The 19,607-nt window shown below is 32.0% G+C and overlaps 1 protein-coding gene across 1 annotated transcript in view; it reads left to right on the plus strand.

Moving 5' to 3' along the window:
• LOC144432927 (solute carrier family 12 member 4-like) overlaps positions 1 to 19,607 on the plus strand; it is a 41,841-nt gene that overhangs the window by 7,387 nt on the left and 14,847 nt on the right. The window contains exons 4-10 of the mRNA XM_078121234.1: positions 2,185 to 2,331; positions 3,563 to 3,617; positions 11,184 to 11,314; positions 13,881 to 14,107; positions 16,747 to 16,952; positions 17,170 to 17,307; positions 18,068 to 18,166. Coding sequence (XP_077977360.1) covers positions 2,185 to 2,331; positions 3,563 to 3,617; positions 11,184 to 11,314; positions 13,881 to 14,107; positions 16,747 to 16,952; positions 17,170 to 17,307; positions 18,068 to 18,166 — 1,003 coding nt within the window. The remainder of the gene's footprint in view (positions 1 to 2,184; positions 2,332 to 3,562; positions 3,618 to 11,183; positions 11,315 to 13,880; positions 14,108 to 16,746; positions 16,953 to 17,169; positions 17,308 to 18,067; positions 18,167 to 19,607) is intronic.

A 19,607-nucleotide genomic window follows, 5' to 3' on the forward strand; every position in this document is an offset into this window, starting at 1 on the left:
AATGTTACATTTGCTATATGCATTGATCAGTATGGATATTACCTTTTATCATCTTCTCTTTATACATCTACTCTCAGACTCTTGTAGTATATTTAAAAACATGTTCTTGTTCATTCCAAGGGATTCGTTTCCTATAGTTAGAAATACTAATTGAATTTCATTGTAAACGTACATGATGTGATTGAAGAAATATTCCTATCAAAAGAATTCATTATACTTTTGTCGATAGTTTGTCATATACAGATATAGTAGAGACTAAAGGATTCACACAAGTATAAATGAAAGCAAATAAATTGAATAATACAACAGAACCTATGATGCATGCAGTCCTACAACTGGACACAGTTTTCACCGGAAATGAGTTAATATATTCATGAATAAAAGTTGTGAAATATAGGAATATATCATATTAACATTTATTGACAAAGACACAAATATCAAAGTTATAAATTCTACATAGGAATAACTATAATTATTTAAATTATACCAATCTCACTTTCTCAGATTAATTCATTTGTCATTAGTAATAATATTCATGAGCATGAATGTTTATAACTTATAAGTGCATGCCAGCTTTTATTTTAAAATGTTAAAATTGGATTAAGGAACTTCTCCTACATGATTTTATGTTATTCAGACAAACTGTGCCATGATCAATCACAAGTGAACTTTCCTCCATGATTTGATAATATTCACACAGAAAAAGATATGAGCAGTCACTTAATATCAGAGGATATTCATTGATACACCATCACACATACTACATAAGTTGTTGATTGAAAGTTGTGTAATAATTTTAGTAATTTCCCATGAGATTTACTGCGGTTGATTGTAAGGGATGAGAAATAATGAGTACACCATAGACTGATTATTCAATAACTTGTGAGGACCTTCTTGCATTTGAAATTATATAGTTTTTCAGTTTGTAGTTTTGTGTAAAATTTCAAAATTAAAGGTGTGTCACTAAAAAATTCCCAACCCCATGATAATCAACTCTCAAAATAGAATTTGACAGTGTGATCTTTCTGCCCACATACTGAAAGGTGATTATATGAAATATCTAAATTCTAAAATGTGTATGAAATGTGGCATGGAGAGTATAGATGCTTGCCAGCTGATAGTTACTGGGCTCATGCAATTGACAGAAGTGATAATTGTTGTGTTTTTCAAATGACAAATCTTGTAATACAGCATGGTTGCAAAAATTGGTATATTCACACACTGTCATGTTTACATTTTCGTATATAGCAAATTATTAGACCCCAATAGGCAAAGCCTTAGAATTAAGGGTGTGCGTCCGTGTCCACCTTCATCCCTAAAATGCAGGACCTGAATGCAACCACACCTGGTGCAAATGTCTCTGTACATCACTTTGTTTTGTGATCTTTTTAATAATGGCTGAATGGCAGCCATAATAAATTTATCATTAAAATTCATGCTTTGTCAATCCAACTGAGGAAACTTAATAGTAATAGACAGAGACCTCTTTTGAGAGTCTACAACCATGTTACCCATGACCTCTATGTTCAAGGTCAAATGACCCAAAATGTTCAAAGTGACTTTGATATGTATCATGCATATGGATTGCCTACCTGGCACAATTGTCGGATACTATAGTCCAATTATGCACACTTCATTATTTTGTGACCTTCATGATAAAGACGGAATGATGACCATATTTGTTGTCAAAATTCAGTGAGTTGAAACTGGAAAGTTGGACTATAGATTTGTTATAGATGCTGTGATGTCAACATTTTTGCAAATTTTATAGAATCCAAATAAAAAACTCATAATGTTTTCATACCAACTGTATATCAATACAACTTCATATAATTTTGATTTGGAACCTTTAATATAATGACTGGGGAAATCAGCTGATTTTAAATGCTTGCTATTTGTACAAAATAGCTCATAATGAAATACCAGTGCATTTTACTTCATGTTATATACTGGGTCTGACTCTGCATATATTTGTGTAATATTTATCTACCATGTTTTATCATTTATGTAAAGAATGATAAGCTCTCACAATCTACTTTGTTTGATTGATGAGACTTGCTCCCTATACCTCCAAAACATAATTTATATTTTATCTTGTTGACTAGGGTTTTAAAGATATAGTGGAATACCAAGATATTAAAATGAAAATTAATAATGTGCAATTTCTCTTTTTTTCCATTACAGAAAGCAAAGCTTGGAGTCATTCTTGGTGTGTACCTGCCAACTATTCAACATATATTTGGTGTTTTGATGTTTTTACGTTTGTTCTGGATAGTTGGAACTGCAGGTGTTATTCAATCCTTTTTCATGGTTGCTGTCTGTTGCCTAACAGTAAGTATTTCATTACAGTTGGAAGTCTTATTACCAGAGAGTATACTTGAAAAAGTGGCCCATTCTGTAACTGATGCTCCAACTAGCATACATGATATGTGCAGAAACTTCTTTAGAAACAAATCTGGGTTGATATTGTGATAACCGGGTTAAATATGCCAAAAGGGGCCAGATGAGTGAGGTTATGATGCTTTCCAATTTAGTGGTACCCCAAAAATGATATCTTATCTGGATACCTGGTGAGTGGTATACTAGTTGTTACACAGGATTCAACAAGTAGTTGAATCAGTAGAAATTGACTATTGAAGGCCATGTGTGCCCTTGTACACTCTCCTGAAATATTCATTTTTTAATAAAATTGTATAGTCTTTCTGTCTGCTTTATATAATAAATTTAAAGCAACTCTCTTATACAAGGAGGCTGTAAAAGTTTAAATGAACAATCATTAATTTAAAAGCAACGTTTGGCAATTAATGATGGTTTTTGTCACATTTTGGTACAAAATGTCCGAGGTTGATTATTGAGATAAAATATTCTATTCCTTGACTTGCTCAAGTGTCTGTGCTGTTTTGTGTGAAATGAAAACTTGACTAAGTGATTGTGACAACAGTCAGCATAGCCCTTGGGACTACTAGTAACCAAGAACAATTTCAAAAAAAAAGTTGGACATTGTCATTTACAATATTTGAAAATGAAAAAACAAACTGAAAACATTTGAAGATTATGAGACCAAAAATAAAATCTCCTAAGAGACTGCCAGTCTATTCAATTTCCTGCTACTGAAAAGTAGTGACTGCTGCTTAATCTGTGTTACCTGGATTAACATTTATTAACTTTAATCACAGAAATTTATAAGAAATTATGCTTACATTGTAATTGTTCATATATACATGGTGAATGACATTCAGTGATTGTACTAAACTTTGAAAGTTTTCCTTCTTGACAAATGAAACCAGTGAATCCAGAAGTAAGTTGTATTAAGTGTTTGAGAAGAATCTAAAGCATGTCAAAATTGTAGGAAACTTGTTGTGAATAAGTAGGATACTTGTGACATGACAGACCATTGCATCTTATTCCACATATTAAAAACATACCTCTTACTGTAATATTTACATTTTTTTCAAATTTAGGTCAGTGTCAACTTTTTTATATTGAATTATGTCTATTTAATATGTAAAATTGCATTTGTCATTAGATGTGATTGATGATTTTGTTTTGTCCTGGTTTCCAGACTTTCCTGACATCCATATCCATGAGTGCTATTGCAACAAATGGAGTTGTTGAAAGTAAGTAAATTTTAAATTACGTGAATTAACAACTCAGACATTTCGTAGACAGTATTATGGAGCATGGATCTACATTTTTAGTGTTAGTGTGATCATGAACTGAATTAAATTTGATTTCATTGTACTTATTGCAAAACTTATGTGTAATGTTATACATTTGGAAATGATAGCAAACACTATATTACTTTAAGTAAACAGTTTAAAAATATCGAGTCCATGCTTATAATTTGGTAAGTCTTTCAAAAGCTAATGGTGTTCCAAATATAAGTTATTGCCCGAAGGAAGACAAGAAATTACATTTTTCCTTAAAATGCTAACTATAGTGCTTGATGAATTTCACTTGCATTCAGTATAACCAAAATTCTTTAGGTGCATGCTTTTCCCAGGTGATAAATTAATATCAAATCACATGGTTGAGTGAAGATGTCACTGCTCTTTATCACAAATTGATTAACTTGTTAATTGCATAATATACACTGTAAAGCTGAAATTGTCTTCTGTCGTGAGTGTGAGATTGGCTTTTCAGTCAGTATGATGATTAAACTTAGCTTATGGGTAATACTAGTAATACACTGTGTACCATTTAAGAAGACTGATATTTTCATTGAAAAGAGAGATTCAAAGCTTTATTTATTTTTGAATGGCAAGTACTAAGGGCTAGGTATTAAGCCGTTTTACATCATAGCACATATCGATTATCAGACATCGCAACATCTATATCCTTTTGTACTTGACAAAGTATATTGTTCTTTATTTCTTTACATTGATGGATTCAATTCAACGTCCTTGGAATAGTCTCATCATATAGTCTGTTATGATGGCTTTGTCGACTAATTTTATGTTAGGTACTAACATGCATAGTAAAACAGTCTTTCCTAAGGTTTGACTTGAGAGCACTATGCTAGTGAACAGGGAATGAGAAATCTAGTTAAATGTTAACTATTTGTTATATCTTGGATAGGAGCTCCCATGAAACCCTGGGCACTCAGGCAGATTACTTTAAATTACTCCATTTATGGAAAGCATTCTTTTTGGCAAAACTTGAAAATGGGGACTTTCTCCAATAGACACCATTAAATAAACAGTGTAGAATTTAAACAGCAAAAGAAAATGTACTGCATTTCAAGACATGTCCAATAGGGATGCATATAGATAATGATGTGACCCAAATTATAGTATAAAGTAGACCAATCTAAGTGCTACATGTACCTCTACTTGTAAGATATATACAATGTAGTGACTGAGTACTCAAGACAATTGCAATCGTTACAAACAGTACAAGATATTTCTTGGAAATGATCAGGAAAATAAAATTGCAATCATTACAAACAGTACAAGATATTTCTTGGAAATGATCAGGAAAATAAAATTGCAATCATTACAAACAGTACAAGATATTTCTTGGAAATGATCAGGAAAATAAAATTGCAATCATTACAAACAGTACAAGATATTTCTTGGAAATGATCAGGAAAATAAAATTGCAATCATTACAAACAGTACAAGATATTTCTTGGAAATGATCAGGAAAATAAAATTGCAATCATTACAAACAGTACAAGATATTTCTTGGAAATGATCAGGAAAATAAAATTGCAATCATTACAAACAGTACAAGATATTTCTTGGAAATGATCAGGAAAATAATTGCCTTTAACGACTTAAATAATATATATGGAGACCCCTGTTGAAATTTTTCTTAGAATACAGCATTAATACCATCTAATTGAAGGAAGTATTTTGTAGGTTTTCACAGTGTTGTCTTCTGTTGCACAGCTGGGGTTTCCTTAAGGCCATGCAATTAATGTTTTAATCAGGAAATCATACATCCTGTACACTCATACAAAATTGGAATTGAGATTGCATGTAACAGAACAAGCCCCATCCTTTCAATTTTTGTCAAGCTGTGTGATGACTTTTAACGATTGATTGAGTTTGTTATTATATGATTGTGATACTGGAAAACAAATTTTGTTCCATTTTATTGTCATTTTAAAAACTAGATACCTCCTTATATACTTTAGAATTGTGTTATTGGCATATTACATTTGTTAATAACTGATAGTGAAAGTCAAAATCTAAATACTGACATAGTAGTACAGCTAGCACATCGTGTATTTATAGAATTGCCTTGTAGGTAAGTTAAATCAGCTGTACAGGATCAATTTCAATTGATTACAGCTTGTAATTGTACAGTGGTTTCAGTAAATGCCAAAGGTATATTTCTTCTCCTAGACTAGTCTATCAACATTTGTGAAAGTAAGAATTACTTGTGTTTGGATTTTATTATGTAGCTACGTGTGTGGAGAGATAAATAGTAGTATGTGATTTAGTTTAATGAAAGCTTGTCACCAATATCACACATGTAGCACTGTGTTCCTATTGTTGTAGAATTACAATTTAGACACTAAAATATGAAAAGTTATTGAAGCAATCAACTCCATCACAAGTATTGCAAATAATTTAGATTGTTAATAATGGTTTTATATTAAGCTTTATTGTCTGAATATACGATTTTGTGGACCGAGACTGTGCAGTGGAAAGGCCTGACTTTCGGAAGGCCCATAAGCTGTACTACCGAGGTCCGCAAATACCATATCAAAAATTAATAAATAGGTGTAAAAGTTTATCATATACCTTGTGAAATGCCTAAATGAGCTTAGAATCAATTTGAAAATAAATTTCCATTTGTTATAAATCTCTCTGTAAGTCAAGATGGTATCCATGTATCACCTGGCGGATTGATATGACCTTATTTCTGTACGTTCATCTCGAGCTCCTGGCTAGCCACCTCACACATATGCATCATTCTAATTGCACCAAAGACACATAATGCTGCTGCCAATGCACAAAAAAATGGAGATTTAAAAAAATCTAAATTACTGATCACAAGGTTTTGTATGTAATAATAACATGATAATTTGACTATTAAATAGATAATTTTGGAAGAATGATGTTGAACAACAATAATACATGCATTGGAATGGGAAGGAAGTAGTTAAAAAATATGTTTACAAGTGTTTTAGTCTCTGATACTGGAACTTATTGCCCCAGTAGGTTACTGTCTTTTTAGTGTGGTATTGCATTGAAATGAAACATTAAACTTTGGCAAGCTTTAAATATGTGGACTGTAACTTCAATTGACTAGTAATGAAATCATACTAATGCCATCAGATACACTGAGAAAGAAATATGTGATTGGGAGCCAATGAAGCAAATGATAATGTCATTAAATTGTAATTGCTTAGTAGTCTATGTGGTCATTTATCACCAGTGAACATAATTACTATGTTTTTATTTTAAAATCTTATGCTATAAAATCATGTAATGTGAGGCTTTTGATCACTTAAGGTCACCATGACAGTACAGCATCGTGTTAAAGCTAAAGCTGTCTGTGTGCGTGTCAGCTGTGGTATGTGTTACTGGTGGTCTGTGTAGGGTCAACTCATCAACGTCACAGGTCAAATAAGGTCATGTAGGCTTGTTAGTGTTTTTATCAAAAAGTATTTTGATAACAGCGTTATTTAATCATGAGCTACCTCCGTCTGCACCTTATGATAACATTCTCAGTAGATTGCCAGCATGTAGTAAGATATTATTTTAATGTTCAGTATATTTAATTTAGTTCATTCAATGTTACATGATATTTGAAATTATTTAGAAATAGCAAAATTGGAAAAAGAAAAGTTAAATGATTTAAAATGTCACTAAATCCTCAAAATGACATATATCATTGACAGTTATGACTTGACACACACAAAATAATTGACATCATATCAAATTCTTCCTGTCAATCATGATCAGAAAATGACACTTCAAAATTCAAGATCATTCCACTCATATTTTACCAGATTATTTCTGACATTTTGTTTTTGTGAAGATTCAAAATGTGACGTCAAGAAAATATATTACTCAGCTGTTTATTTGAAAAACATTGTTTACACAACAAAGTGTAAAACTTGATAATAAATTAAATCTGTATTTTCTCATCACTGACTGAGTGGTGATTAAAAGCATTGGAATTATTTATTTCCTCTTAAAACTTTATACAAACATACAAGTATGGCTGAGTATATATTACAGCAAGTGGCAAGAAAAAAAAGTATTCTGTTGATAAATGTGTCAAATACAAGACTTTTTGCAGTATAGCAAATGTTCACCACTGGGTCAATGTACAACAAGTGAGACAGTCATTGAGGGAGTGGCCTTGAACCGGCGGACTTCAGGTGACTAGGAAGTCACAACAGTGTCATGTCACTATTGCAACTATAATAAAGCCTAAAGGCTGCTGACAGATAACAGTAGAATGTAATATTTCATTTACATTTAATGCGTATATGCAAAATAGCGTCTATTGTGTCTTGATTTGAATTTGACAATACAATGGAAAGATTAGTTCAATACATTCATGCATTATGATATAACTTAATAACTGTTCTTTGCTAAAATATTGTATATTAAAAATACTTTTAGAGAACTGCAGTAGAAGTGATATAGTTCTGTGATTATTTCCAGAGCTGACAGTGAGATGCAGATGATGTTTTTTGACATCCTGTATTTATACTCACTGGTCACATTCAAAATGCATTTGTAATATAATGTTTATATGGATTGATTACATTTTTGAGAACCACATACTTGGATGGTAATTAAAGTCATTTATACATAATACCTTGATATGAGCACTGTGAATGATTATGGCAAACAGTGGGAAAACTTTATTTGGGTGTTAGTATAGGGTTGAAGATGCAATATCTGTAAGTTCAGTGACTGACTTGTTTCACATATATACATGCATTGCTTCTTCTGTGACATATATACATGTATCTGTTCATTTCATATTCACACAGGGATCTTTACAACCAAATTAGCAATGTAACCAGATAGATGTTGAGACAGTAAATGTCACCTGATCAATTGATTTACTTGTCATTTACAAAAATGGTGTTTCTAAATGAAAGCATGTGTAAAGTCCAGAGTTCACTCATGAAATTATCTTTAAATCATGAGACTTTGAAAGTTGATCTCATAATGTTGATTTTGATATAAATATACTTTAAACTATATTACTTTTGTCCTAGGGAATGAAAATAAAATATATTTTGTACAGTAGCTCTGAGAATTCACTGTTGCAACCAGCTGACAAAGGGCTTCATGTTAAGATTATCTGATGGCATGTCTTGTTAACGTTCCTTATGTGAGAAATGACCCCTTGACATTTTCAGAAATCTCCATTATGAAATTTTCTTGACTTACTGTATCTATTACAGTGGACTCTAAGTGATACTTTGTTTTTAAAACAGACTGAAACTGAAGAAAGCATGACAAATCAAATTCTATCAAAGGTTTAGAACACCTATTAACATATCAATGCTTCTATGTTACACTGATAGTGATAAGGAATTCAAGTCCTATCATTTTGTCAGTCTTATCAGAGTACATTATAATGTGTATACACTTGATTATCACCATGTCTATGGATTACAGTTAACATGGTAAATTCTTATCTTTTTGGAGGGACTCATGTAACTAACAAAGTTTGATTTTCTTGAATTATTGAAAATTTGTTGTCAAACAAGGATGCTGATTATAAAAGCTTTAAAAACCCCTACTTAAAGAATTATTCCACACAATTCTCCACATTTGTATGGAAATATTTGTTAACCATAATTTTTGTAAACAGTCACTGTATGTATATGTCTCTGACTGAAAACACTTTTCAAATATACTGCAGAAGTAATAGAATATCAATGGCATTATCAGCAATAAAAGTAATATTTTTTTGTCAAGGAAAATCTAATGAAATCTTCAAATTATCAAGTCATAATTTTTAAATCTTAATTGCGATCAAGTTTATTAATTTATTTATGATTTTTGTAAATCTATACCAGTATCATTTTAGTTTGTTTGAATTTTGAGTAATTTTATGATATTGACTGCGCTGAAACCATTATGTTGAGAGAAAAAAATCAAGTTAATTGAATCTCAAACCACTCTAGATTATATGCCATTCTTGCAAGCCAAATCATGTTTTTCTGCTGATGCAAAATTGCGTCTTGAATAGTTCCGTACAGGGATGTTTGGTTTTACGATGATGATAGATGTAGGTTGAGCTACTCCAGACCACTGAACAGCTTCTGATGTGATAATATGATATACATTCTCAGCATTGCTAATGTCAATCAAGCCACACAATCATGTATCTGAGCTAAGTCTCTACAAGACTATGGAGACAAAATGCTCCCCCATGCAGATTACAATTTGCTGTGTTAAGCTTCAGTATATGCTATACTCAACAAGGGTAGATTAATTGTTTTATCCGTAATGTCAGTTCACAATATGATACATGTAGGTATAGTTCTTTGTGCGTTCCCTTGTGCTGTATTACCCTCAATCATAATGTCAATTTGCAATATGATAGGCAGTCTTTGACATATTTCTCATGCTGTTTTAAACAAATCAGACCAGGGTCTACAATCAAAAAAGGAGAAATAAAAATAGACTCCTGTTTCCAGATTATCTGATAACTCATTAGTTAAATTAAATTTATGGAGACAATTAATTCTTGATAATAATTCCACAGTTTTATGAAGTGTTCAGTGGTGATGAGTAAAAATCTATATTTGGTTATGAATGAGTTTCTAATACAGATATTTTTTGAGTTTCTCCCTTAAATCATGCTGAATATTATGAGATAAAGATTCATCTGCTTTTATCAGAGATTTTTGCAAAGGTGATAAGAAGAGAAATCAAATTATACTTTGCATATATTCCTCTGATATTATATTTAGTTTGATTTATCCCACTTTTACCAGAGGTTTTTGCAAAGGTGATAAGAAGAGAAATCAAATTGTACTTTGCATATATTCCTGTGATGTTATATTTGGTTTGATTCATCCCACTTTTACCAGAGGTTTTTGCAAAGGTGATAAGCAGAGAAATCAAATTGTACTTTGCACATATTCCTCTGTTGTTATATTTGGTTTGATTTATCCCACTTTTACCAGAAGGTTTTTTCAAAGGTGATAAGCAGAGAAATCATATTGTACTTTGCATATATCCTTTGATAATGTTATATTTTGGTTTGATTACTGAGTACCACAATTTAATAGTTACTGTACTAAAATGAAGCATGACAGTCTCAAGCCATTAGCTGTCCAAGTGCTACAATCCCGAGGGTTTGCCTGGCAAACAGGGGGGGGGGGGTGTCATAAACTTAGTTTGCATCTCTTAAGCTGTTTGCAGCATTACTTATAATAGCCTAATAAAATTGATAACAACTGATATAACACAGAGAATAGCTTTGCCTCATTTAATTTACTCCATAGAAGTGATCTTACAGCTGTTTACTTGTGTTATGTAAGAGCCCATCATCAAATTTGTAAATATTGGTACTCTTTGATAACAAGTCCACTTGCTTGGCTAATGGCTTGTTCCTGTCATGGTATCATTTGATTTTCACAAGATTTACCCACAATCTCTTATATACTGGATTTGAAACTCGAAATCTAAGTTATAACAAACAATTTACAATTATTTTATATCATGATGTTCTTTGTTTAACAGGTGGTGGTTCCTATTTCATGATATCTCGTAATCTTGGTCCAGAGTTTGGTGGTGCTGTTGGTATTCTCTTCTATCTTGCCAATACATTTGCCACTTCAATGTACCTCATTGGCTCTGTTGAAATTCTACTGGTAAGTGAAAGAATTTTGCTACTTGAATATTTTATTCATGTTCTCACCTTGAGAGTTCTTTGAATACTCATTTAGTATGGCAGCTAACAAAGACGAATCAAACATGAGAAACACTTGAGGGTCATAGGTTCAATGTGATTACATTTAGTTTTGAGTCTGTTATCATCAGGAGGCCGTATATAGACTGCAAGATATGATGTTTCACCATGATATTTCATCAGATCCTGCATTCTATATAATATTCATGGATGTCAATGGTATCTGAACTTCATTTTCCATGATTTAATTACTCTCCTAACCTCCTCCTGGCTGTCATCTTCTAATCTCTTGAAGTTGGCACAAGATGAGTTTATAAGCTATGCTCAAATACTAAATACTTATTATGTGTACAATGTTTATGAATTATATTGATGCATACCTCTGAAGGCACTGAAATAGCAGTCTGGCATTGTTAGCGCATAATAGCTCGCCCAGCAGCACAATGACTAGTACGTATGCGGGTCCTGTATACTATGCAATTTTTTTGGGGGGTGGTTTCACCCAAGGATGCGCATTGCGGCGCAATGACTATGCATACGCATTCTTTATGTTTAATATGCGCATTCTCCACACGAAGGGCACTAATATCATTATGAGGCAGTCCAGGTAGCTGGTCACAAATGAATCTACCCTATGCGAGCTTATGGGCTTTGCTTACTTATGATATTAGTGGCTTCCTCAACATTTCACCTGGTAAGTGGTATACCCTATACATATGATCAGTGATTTGAAATAATTTGTTTTTCCTAAATACAAGGTTATAGGTCTACCAATAGCAAATGATTGGTATACTTCTGAATCTACAACAGGTATCTTTTAATCTACAACAAAAATTACACCCCCAAAATGTAGAAACAGTCTTGTGCTCTTTAAATACAATGTATAAACCTCTTATACATAGTGGTATACTTGTGGGTGAAAACTCAGCATGACATAGGGGAGTAGGGGAGGTGATTTAACCCAGTATGATTATTAGACAAGTGCCATTCCTGTATGTTATATAGTCGTATGGGATAGATATAGCCATATTGGCCAATGCAAGACAAAATTAAGTGCTCACTGACAGGTGCATATAGGGACTCAAAGAAGTTTGGGTTGGAAATTTAAATTAAGGTAGAAGACACTTGATTAGAAAGGAAGTCATTTTGGTAATATGCACACAAATCTTGAATATAGTGAATTAATGAAAATCATACTCCAATCCAAAACCACTTCATGTTGTGCACAAATGAACTGCCAGCAAACCTTGGATCCTTTCAAGATCTGTTTTAAAATGCAGTATCTTTTAACAAGTGAAATTAGTGTTTGACAACACAGGAATGCACACACCCTACCAGTTTAAGTAATTTGTTACTGATAAGCTAAACATTTCCTTTGGCACACCTCACTTGTTCACCATAACTCCATATTGTTGCAGCTCCTACCTCATGGAGGTACTTCAATCTAGTATATACCACTCTATGTCTTGGGGACGGTACTTCATAAATACTTAATTCACCTTCAACTGTGGCGATCACTCAGCCTCAAACAGGCTTCAAACCACCTCAACTGGCACCATGTTCCTACTCTAGTACTCATCCCCTAAACTGCCATTGACCAGATCAGTAGTGCCCTTTGCCTAAATATAAATTTATTATCTGATTTGTATTAAGTTGATATGATAGTTACTACCATGCATTATATATCATATGTTATTGTAATTGCCATTATTAACATTATTTTAAAAAGGTTTTCTTTCTTAATTTGGATGTGTGCATCAAATGGCAATTCAGTACCTGTGGAACATATTCAAGTCTCTTAATTAACCCTTAGTTATGAAATAATTCTAAGGAAAACACTGAAATCATGTCATTCCCAGGTCCATATGATATTGTATGATAGACCTGTAAGGATTTGAAAGATGTTTAATTCTGCAGATGTAAATGGAGTTAATGGAATTAAAACCATTATTACCCCCTGGTAGTCCTACATTGTATATTTCAATCATGTAGAGATTAAACCTCTTGCCCTTCAAAGATTACTGCTTGCACCATACACTTGGAAAATTTCCAAGCAAAGAATAGTTAGTCTACATGTACATTGCCCATGAGTAGTCATGCATACAATACCTTTTGAAATGATTAGATTGCATTCAGGTATGTAAAAAACCATAATCCCAACTTTGTTCTAAATGAAGTGTAATAAATGATGAAAATTTTCATAAGTATAGAAAAATCATTAATTCTCCAAATTTACATATTAGTAATTTGTTTACCCCCCAAAAAAATTGTTGCTGTTATTCAAGTGATCGGCTTATGAAATATTAATCTATTTGCATAACTGGAAAGTTGAAACTGTGTCCTAGTGGATAAAGTTACATAATTTAAAATAAATTCAAATCTTATCATTAAAATTTCCAATTTTGGGAATTTCTTAAATTTAATAATTAGGATAGAGGTGTGCCCATCAACTTCACATATTTCCGTATTATACTTATTTCGTATTGTGTAATATTGTGAAATTACGTGTTTCTCTTCCTTTTTTTCAGACGTATATGGCTCCATCTATCGCCATAGGAGATGTAACTCATCATAGCAACCTAATCAACAATTTCCGTCTGTATGGTACTATACTATTGCTAATTGTAGCCTTAATAGTAGCCATTGGTGTGAAGTTTGTACAGATGTTTGCCCCTGTATCACTGACCTGTGTTATCATTTCAATTATAGCCATCTATGTAGGAGCTTTTACAGCCACTGCATCACGCAGCCCATCGTGAGTAAAGATAATTATAATTTATAAACCTTTGATTTTGACCAGTCATATCATTACATTCTCCAATTGTTGTGTAAGCTATAAAACCAGACTTTCTTTTGAGTTTGAAAAATTATTATTTGTGGTATTTATTATCATTTTTTCATCACTGACTTGATTTTTAGCACAACTGGACACCAGAGTACAGTCTTGTTGTAGGCATGGTAAAGTTTCTGTCTGTCTATTTATCTATGTGTCTGTCTTTCTGTCATCCTGTTTGTCTGTGTCTGTCTGTCTGTCTGTCTGTCTGTCTGTCTGTCTGTCTCTGTTAGGTTACAATGCCATTGGTGCTATTTTTATTTATCATAGTTTATTTTAGAATTTTTTTAAATTCGGAATATTTATTTTGCAGTATCAAATCATTTTGGGTCATTTTGATCAAAGTACATGTATAGATTAATCATGATTTTTACAGAGTAAGTATCAAATATTGGCAAATATTGAAAAGCATGAAAAGAATATATGGGTTGGTTTAGATGGATTAATATTTTGCAATGCTTTAGACAAGTGTTGGAGCAGGAATGCATTGGTTATCATATGTACGTGTAAAAGTATTGAATTAAAAAAAAAAGCAACAAAACATAATTATTTACAATATGGTTCTGCAAATTTAGTTCATTTCTATAATAAATAATGTATGTTTCTGATCAGATTTAGCTCATTTCTATAGTATATAGTATACAACATACAATATGGTTCAGAGCAGACTAACAGATGGTACATTTAGTACCTAATACAATTTACACTGTACAGTATATGTGATGGTATCATGTTGATGTATACCCATATTTTTAGCAACACTCAATCCTCATACCAACTGTTTTTTGTCAATGAAATTTTCTAGTAAGACTAAATTATAATAAAATATTTGTTTACATAAACACGTCTTTGTACTTTATCATCCTTATCAAATTACAATGATTCAGAAATGGTCTCAATTTGATTTATGTACTATTTTGTGTATAAACTATATGTCTTATTTGTACAGGAAAGGGTCATGACATCACTTGACCTGCATATACAAAAAACAAAAACAAAGTACACCAACAGTGACATGATTTATACTGAATATAGAGTATAACAAAAGAAGGAGGTTCAGACCATTCTTTCATACATTTTAATGAGACTGTGTCAGTCATCGAAACTCGGAAAGATAAAATGTATAGTTGACGTTTAACGTCAATTATACATTTTGATCAAGAAAAATATTGGGGAATAATATTCCCCAATATTTTTCTTGGTTCAGTGAAGGAAAGTACAAGTGACCTAAGGGGCCTTTGTCACAATGAGTTGCTCGACGAATAGTGACAACCCTTTAGGTCATGAGTATTTTCTGGCCGAATGAAGAAAAATATTTGAGAATAACATAATTATACCAGTGGCAGTAATATCAATGAAAAATTTTGGAAAGTAATGTTCATTTTGAACATTTTGAGTCATATTTCAGACACAGCAGAGCCAGTAACATATTTACGCATTGTTGTGACACAGACATGCGTTGTCATGACATAGAACGACCAGAGTATATATTCCATATTTTTTGTTCTAAATGGCTCATGCATGGTATAATGATTTGTGTACCCCTTAATAACTATGACAGTCCCCTGCCACATAGAATAGAATAGAATCTTTATTGCATCCGTTAAGAAAACTACATTTCTTCTTTGGATTTTCTGCAATAAATATTTGGTGCTAAAACAAACTAGTAGATATATAAACTACAGTAATGATAGTTAAATAAGGTTTACATGAAAGTTTAAACTTTTATAGGTTTGATAAATGTAATATACAATATCTTTTAGCTCTTCAGAATGTCTTTCCTTTTGATAAGCGCTGATTTTATGAAAGTTGTCAGTGTCATAAGTATGTGTATTTGATCAGATATGTTCACATGATGTCTCGATGTGTTGATAGGTACAGGAGCTTGAATAATAACATGAAATGTCTCGCTTTCCAATGCTAGCATAGAATTGTAGTAAGTCAGTAAAATTGCAATCTTTATTGCGATGGCTATTTTTAAAAACAATTTCATGATTTATCTAATGTTAGTTTATACATGACTTTATTTCTGAAAGCCTTGAGTCTACATATATATTCTTCTTTGTGTATATTTGCTTGTACGCATTGACTGTCACAGAATGATATGTATTGAAACCCCTCACAGTCCAAATAGTGGGGGCAGGATACAACAGAAGGTTATGTAATGGCAACATGGGAAATCTGAATGTGTATAATATTATTACCTATTAATCAATCGAATTTGTATAGTGCCAAAATCCAATACGACATAATGTTCTATGGCACTGAACAGGAACAATAGTGGATCATTGTAAAAACTTAGAAAGCTCTTGTGAACAGATATGTCTTGAAAGCCTTCTTGAATTTATTGACGGTGAGTGATGAACGAAGTTCAAGTGGTATGCAAGTGATATATCAAACAGAACTTTGGTTACTTCCATCTAATAATCTTTTGCATCAGAGTAGTTTTAAAGACAACATTAAGTATGTCTTAATGATTTTCAATTGAGAGGAATTGAACACTATGAATAAAATAGTTAGAATTGTTGTATTCTACACTTTTTTTATTTGATTTCTTTCAGTGTCTGTGTATTAGGAGAAAGGTTGCTGACACAAGATTCGGTCACACAAGATGGTAAAATAATGTGTACAGACAATGAAACAGGCCCAATATATTCCAGTTACTGCAATGAAAATAACAATGACACAGATGCATGTAATTACTTCTTGGAAAACCAGGCAAAGGCTATTTCTGGAATTCCTGGTATTGCAAGTGGTGCATTCCTTGGTAAGTGTATCAGTTTTTTTTTTGTCATTTGTTAGATATTTTCATGTTTAATAATGATTATCAAGTTCATTTTATGGTTCACTGACTTTGAGTTCAATATTTAATTTGCTTTTACTAACTTCAGTTTATTTGTTGTATTGAACTTCCACGAATCAGGTTGATATCAGGATATTATTGTTGTAATTATAGTTTCTGTCCACTTTGTTGACATTTTCAGAGAATGCACACAGCTATTACCTCAAAGATGGTGACAATACACAGCGTGTCAAGGGTAGTAAGGACAGAGGAGAAGTTGTTCAAGATCTTACTAGTGCATTCTTTGTACTCATGGCAATCTATTTCCCATCTGTAACAGGTAAAGTTTACTGGATTCCAATGCAGTGCAGCAAATTTTTAACCTATAAAGAGAATCATAGTTCATAGGTGTCACTGTGTGGTCTACATTGTATATATCAGTATTTATCATTTGATTAATAATGAAATACTAGTAAATGAAATTATACATTTTGTATTGATTACGTGGCAAAGAGAATTTAATAAAGTGACATAAGAAATGCCAGACTTACAATAATTTAGATTGATAATGAGTAATATAATATAAACAGTATTTTCTTAAGTAATGTTCTTAATGGTGGTTGTTAAGTAAGATGAACTTTCATTTGAAGAAAATTAAGTGAGACTGTACAATGATTCGTAAGAGCTATTTGGAATCACGTTACCTCAAGCTCTGTACTATTTTTTTTTATCCAGAAACAGCTCTATTTCTCATGAAACAATTCACTTTCTCTCAACAAGAGCCTTAAGTCATGTTTGTGTCATTGTATCCTCTTAGCTAGAGGGTAATTCATCACTGCAAACAAGAACAGACAATGTAATGTGTTTCAATCCACTCTCATTGGAATTGTACACATTATAGTTTGTGTTTTAAGTGGATGAAATGCGTTCTCAAGAGCTTTAGTAGTGTATTCCAATAAAGAATGTTGTGAGGGAGCTGTTACTCTTCTGTTGTATATATATAGTCAAACCTAGGTTGTTTTTATATGTGATCAAAATAATGACTTATGATGTTTTTGTTATTTTTGTCAAATGTTCATGATATTGCCATCTCTCTGTAGGTATCATGACAGGTTCTAATATGTCTGGAGATCTGAAAGATGCCCAAAAGTCTATTCCTAAGGGAACAATAGCAGCACAGTGGACTACTTCATTTGTCTGTATCCTTTATCTACTTCAAATTGGTACTAATTGTTTTTTATAACACTTGGCAAGTGAAAAAGTACTATCGAGGCAAATACGTTGTTTAATGAGATTAATATAGCAAGGATATTAATGAGAACTGGATATTAGCTTCAGATACATTTGTGTGTCATTATTAAATAATGAATACAATATGTATTTTTGTAAACTGTATACAATTATTTATAAGTCATTACAATAAGTTCAAATGTCCTTCATAAAATAGTTTTATAATTTGAAGGGTTTGATTTAATTGTAGTGTTGTTAGGTTTATAACTTTGGTAAGTGAAAAATGTGATCAAAGTTTTAATATATTGTTGCAACACTTGTGTTACTAAGGATAATTTATAGCATCTGTAGAAAGTAAGTACATTTCTTTTAGTTCATAGCAATAAATTTAGTAAAAAATTTGATAATGACAAGATAGGTAGCTATAACTTATGTAACTGTTGAATCACAAGTTTAGTAAGAAACATAAAGTTGCAAAATTCAGAAAATGGAGTCATGTAAATGTCTGAAAATGGAAAAATCTGAAAATACACATAATTGACCATTGAGGATGTACTTACTCATGTTCCTAATTTAGTCCCAAATGTTTGTACATCTGCAACAGCATGATTTTCGATTTGTTCGTTTAGTCAGTGTTTCCATGTATATGGTAAAAAACCGTTGTTGGTGTATGATGTAAACGCATGTAAACACATTAAAACAACAACTGTTACATTATTCTGAAAATAATTTTTAACCAATTTCACATAATTGCAAACATTTACAAAAGATTTCAGCTATAACCTCTAGCATTGTTCACTCAGTGTGAACAATATTATTGGTTTTTTAGCATTTTATATTTGAAAATATTAACATGTATAAATTCACTGTTTTAGGAAAGATTTTCTGTAAAAGTACTTACATGTAATTGATTTCCTTCATGAATACAGAAATGTACAAAAATAGAGTGTATAGGAAAACAAATTATTCTGGATTGCTGGTTTATGGCAGTTGATTGTACTGTTACATGTAGTTTAATTTTATGAAGCTTTAGGGGAAAATTCAGATGGTGAATCAAAACTATTGTGTGAGTCTGAATTGAGGAAGTGTCCTCTCTGAAATGCAGGCTCATGAAAAAAAGAAATGTATTCAGTAATATTGTCTACATGTTAGGTGAATTAAACTGTACATCTTTGAAGTAATGTGGAGTGAAATCATCATGAAGGAAACCATTACAATGATGACATTCACCCGAGGCACAAAATTAGTTTTATGTTCAGAAATCCCATGAGGTATAGTGATCTGTTTCAACTTGTTAAAGTCACTTTCTGATCTATGCCCCTGATTCAGTGTTTGAAACTCTAGTAAAAGCTGATGTCCTCTATATGCATGGTTACTGGTGTGTTAATAGTAAGTTGCCCTACAACTTAC

The sequence above is a fragment of the Glandiceps talaboti genome, chromosome 3, assembly GCF_964340395.1.
Source record: "Glandiceps talaboti chromosome 3, keGlaTala1.1, whole genome shotgun sequence".
NCBI lineage: Eukaryota > Metazoa > Hemichordata > Enteropneusta > Spengelidae > Glandiceps > Glandiceps talaboti.